The sequence below is a fragment of the Harpia harpyja genome, chromosome 6 (genome assembly GCF_026419915.1).
Source record: "Harpia harpyja isolate bHarHar1 chromosome 6, bHarHar1 primary haplotype, whole genome shotgun sequence".
NCBI classification, from domain to species: Eukaryota; Metazoa; Chordata; class Aves; order Accipitriformes; family Accipitridae; genus Harpia; species Harpia harpyja.
Window position 1 is genome coordinate 70,717,120 of NC_068945.1, and position 3,609 is coordinate 70,720,728.

Here is a 3,609-nt window from a genome sequence, read left to right on the forward strand (position 1 = left end):
CACCCACACGCACACTAACTGCACACCAACAGACACACCCCCACAGACTGCACACCGACCCCCCCCACACACACACTGACTGCACACCAACACATGTGCATGCACACACACAGGCTATACACAAACAGTGCATACCAACACACACTCACATGCAGACACACTACACATGAACACACCAAGTAATGCGCACACAGTGCACACGCACGCCATGCACAGTGGAACGCTCATGCACAAACAGCCTGCCTGCATACAGACAAAATGCCCCCACACACTGCACACGCTCTACCCTGTGAACACGTACATGCAGTGTGCACACACACAAGCTCACCTATATCACACTGCATGTGTACTGTGCGCATCCACAGTGTGTGTACATAGATGTAGTGTGCACCCACACCTAATGCACATGCAGAGTGCACCATGCAATTGACATGGCAGCATGTGTGCACCCAGAAGTGCGCATACATAGTGTGCACCACGTGGGTATGATGGACTCTTCCCACTTGCACATCACTGCTTGCTTGCCGCGGCTGTAACCAGATTGGCCCTTCAACACCCAAACACGTGCATACTGCCTGGTGTAGTTATGTTCTCTGGTGTACGTTTTTGGGGAAGGACCTGGTGGCAAACGGCTGCAGAGAGCAGGGTGGCAGTGAACTTCTTAAAGAGGCTAAGATGCCACACTTGTGTTTTTCCTGCTAGCTGTTAGCAGGCAGTGCTCAGCGTCAGGCGCTGCTGCCTGCCCCGGGGCCTGCGCCCCCTCAACCCGCGAGCCGAGCATTCAGCGAGGGTCCCTCGGGGGTGTGCGATCCCAGCTTCTGCCTCCCCTCCTGCTTGGAACCCCCGTGCTGCATCCCCCTGCCCGTGCCCAGCACTCGGAACCAGCGGCTCTGTGACATCCAAGGGTACCGCGGGCAACGTGAGCACTGCGGGCACTACCGGTGGCGACGAGCCCTCGGTTCTCGCAGCTGCCACGTGCCGCTGGCAGCGATGAATTTGTTCCCCCTCCTCGTCCTGCTGGCCGCGTGCTGGCCTGTGCACGGCACGTGGGACAACTGTGGGTAAGTGGGCCGAGGCTCTGGGACGGAGCTTGGGCAACCCTTGTGGGGTTTGCTGGAGGGTGTCCGCTTGTCCCCCGTGGCCACACCACAGCTTCCCGAACCCCACGTGGGAGCCTCAGTTCCTTGCCAGCACCCAGGCTGCTGGCACAACTCGTCTCTGCGGCTACAGCAGAAACGGGGGCGGGCGGACGCACGCCCCACGGCGTTCCCTGGCCCTGCTGCCCGTGCAGCGCCTTGTGGGGAGGGAAGACGGCTGACCTTCAGCCTGAACAGCAGCAAGCCATCGAGCAGGACAGTAATGAGTTTCTGGTTACAGCGGGACCTGCGGGCTCCGGCCCATGGCTTCTCACTACGGCATGTCGCGCGTCGTGGGTGGCACAGATGCCCAGCCGGGGGCCTGGCCCTGGATCGTCAGCATCCAGGATCCCTGGAAAATAGGCACGGGGCATATATGCGGAGGGTCCCTCATCAGCCCGCAGTGGGTCCTCACAGCAGCCCACTGCTTCGTTGAGGCCAGGTAAGGAGGACCAGGAGACGGGGATATCCCCACAGCACCAGCAGGTGCCCTGTCCGCAGCACCCCGTGCTACTCCCGTCCCGTTTCCCTGCAGTACGCCCACTGCCTGGGCACTGCAGAGCCCAGCTGAGAGACTGCTCAGGAGAAGGCTGGGCTCGTGCTGCTGCTTCCTAGCAGCCTCCAGCTCGAAATTCCTTGTGCCTAAGGCATGCTAGGGCTGTTGCACCCTCTGCAGCGCTGCTTTCCTCTCTCCCTTGTGAAGCAGAAGGCAGGGAACTGCCGGGCTGCTGCAGCACATGGCTCCGCTGCCTCTGACCCCTCTCTCCGTCTGCCTTCCAGCTACGTCACGATGTGGCGCGTGGTGATCGGAGCCACCCAGCTGACTCAGCTGGGCCCCGAGGCCCAAGTGCGCAATATTAAGCGGCTGCTGGTTCACGAACGCTATAGTAACGTCTCGGAGAGGAACGACATTGCGTTGCTGGAATTGGACCAGCCTGTCCAGTGCAGCTACTACATACAGCTTGCCTGTGTGCCCGACGCCTCGCTGAGAGTGTCACAGCTGACCACCTGCTACATCAGTGGCTGGGGTTCCACGACCGCCAGATGTGAGTTCCCCAAAAGTACTCGTGTCCCGAGCGTGAGCTCGGCACGCTGGGGAGAGGGCTTGGGCTTCCTGACGGCAGAGGCGAAAGCCAGAGCCAGGCTGCGGGGGCGTACGCCTGTCTATAGAGAGATGGGCCTGACCCGTTACCCAAAGCACGACCGAAGGGAAACACCGGTGCAAAGCCAAGCCCTGGGGAAGGGGTTCACCCAGCCAGGGGAGCAGAACTGGCGACGAGTTGCTGGGTGTTAATTCCCTTCTGCGCCCACAGCTGGAAGATCAGCTGATGTCCTGCAGGAGGCCAAGGTCCACCTCATTGACGTCAACCTCTGTAACAGCACCCGGTGGTATAGAGGGGCCATCCACACCCACAACTTGTGCGCTGGCTATCCGCAGGGTGGCATCGACACCTGCCAGGTAGGAGCGTGCTACAAGTCAACCCCCAGCAGCACAGGCAGCCCCGTCACAACCGCCCAAACATACCCCGGCGTGTGCTTCGCCTGGCAAGTCGCCCTCCCGCTGTTGGGGCTTACCTCCCCTTCCCCATCTGCAGGTTCTTGCCCAGTGCCCCCTTGTCCCAGAGGCCTGGGACTCTGCCCAGAAAGCCCATCCAGTGCTCTTGGCAGCCCACGGGTCCAGATCCCAATGCGGGAGCATCCGTCTTGCACACATCCAGGATCACTGTGCAGAGACGAGAGACAGCCCTGCCTTACAGGCCCACGACCCCCTCCCAGACACGGGTCTGTAGGCTCCAGCACCTGAGCAGAGCCTTTCTGTGCAGTGAATACAGCTCTGGCAGGTGCTGCGAGAGAGAAGGAGCCAGCCATAGTGCTGACAGAGGCCACCCAACACCACCTTAACCCTCTCTTCTCTGCTGCAGGGTGACAGCGGGGGCCCTCTCGTGTGCAAAGATAACACCTATGACTACTTCTGGCTTGTTGGAGTGACCAGCTGGGGGAAAGGCTGTGCGAGAGCAAAACGGCCCGGAGTCTACACCTCCACTCAGCACTTTTACGACTGGATCCTGGTACAGATGGGACTGCGCCCAGCAGTAAGGGCTACTCCAACATCACGGGCATGGAGTCATTTTCTCACCGCCTCAACCCCCTTTCAGAGGCCAAAGCCAATACCAACGCAATCGGGCAGGTTTCCGCCCTGTCCATTTCCACTCCAGAAGCTGGTGGAATTCTTTACTCGGGTGCAGGAGCTCCTGCAGGTCCTAAGGGGAAAAAAGGCTTGAGCAGCAGGATGAAGAGGATCCAGCGCAGGCTGCAGCGTACCACGACCTTTTCCTTGTGGAGCAATGCCTGCTGATCCGAAGGCAGCCGCAGTGTCAAAGGCCTGCTCTGTGCTGCCCACGCTCCTCTGAGTGCACACAAATGCTGAAGTTGACTTAGTTCTTGAAATAAAGTTGCCAATTTTCACAGCTAA

General features: G+C 59.9%; 1 protein-coding gene across 1 annotated transcript; it reads left to right on the plus strand.

The window, feature by feature from the left end:
- The first annotated feature begins 905 nt into the window (after positions 1-905).
- LOC128142596 (acrosin-like) lies at positions 906-3,609 on the plus strand. The gene is made up of 5 exons (XM_052788733.1): positions 906-1,061; positions 1,378-1,578; positions 1,917-2,182; positions 2,450-2,595; positions 3,059-3,609. The coding sequence occupies exons 1-5, from the start codon at positions 991-993 to the stop codon at positions 3,416-3,418; spliced, it is 1,044 nt and encodes a 347-aa protein (XP_052644693.1). The 5' UTR covers positions 906-990; the 3' UTR covers positions 3,419-3,609.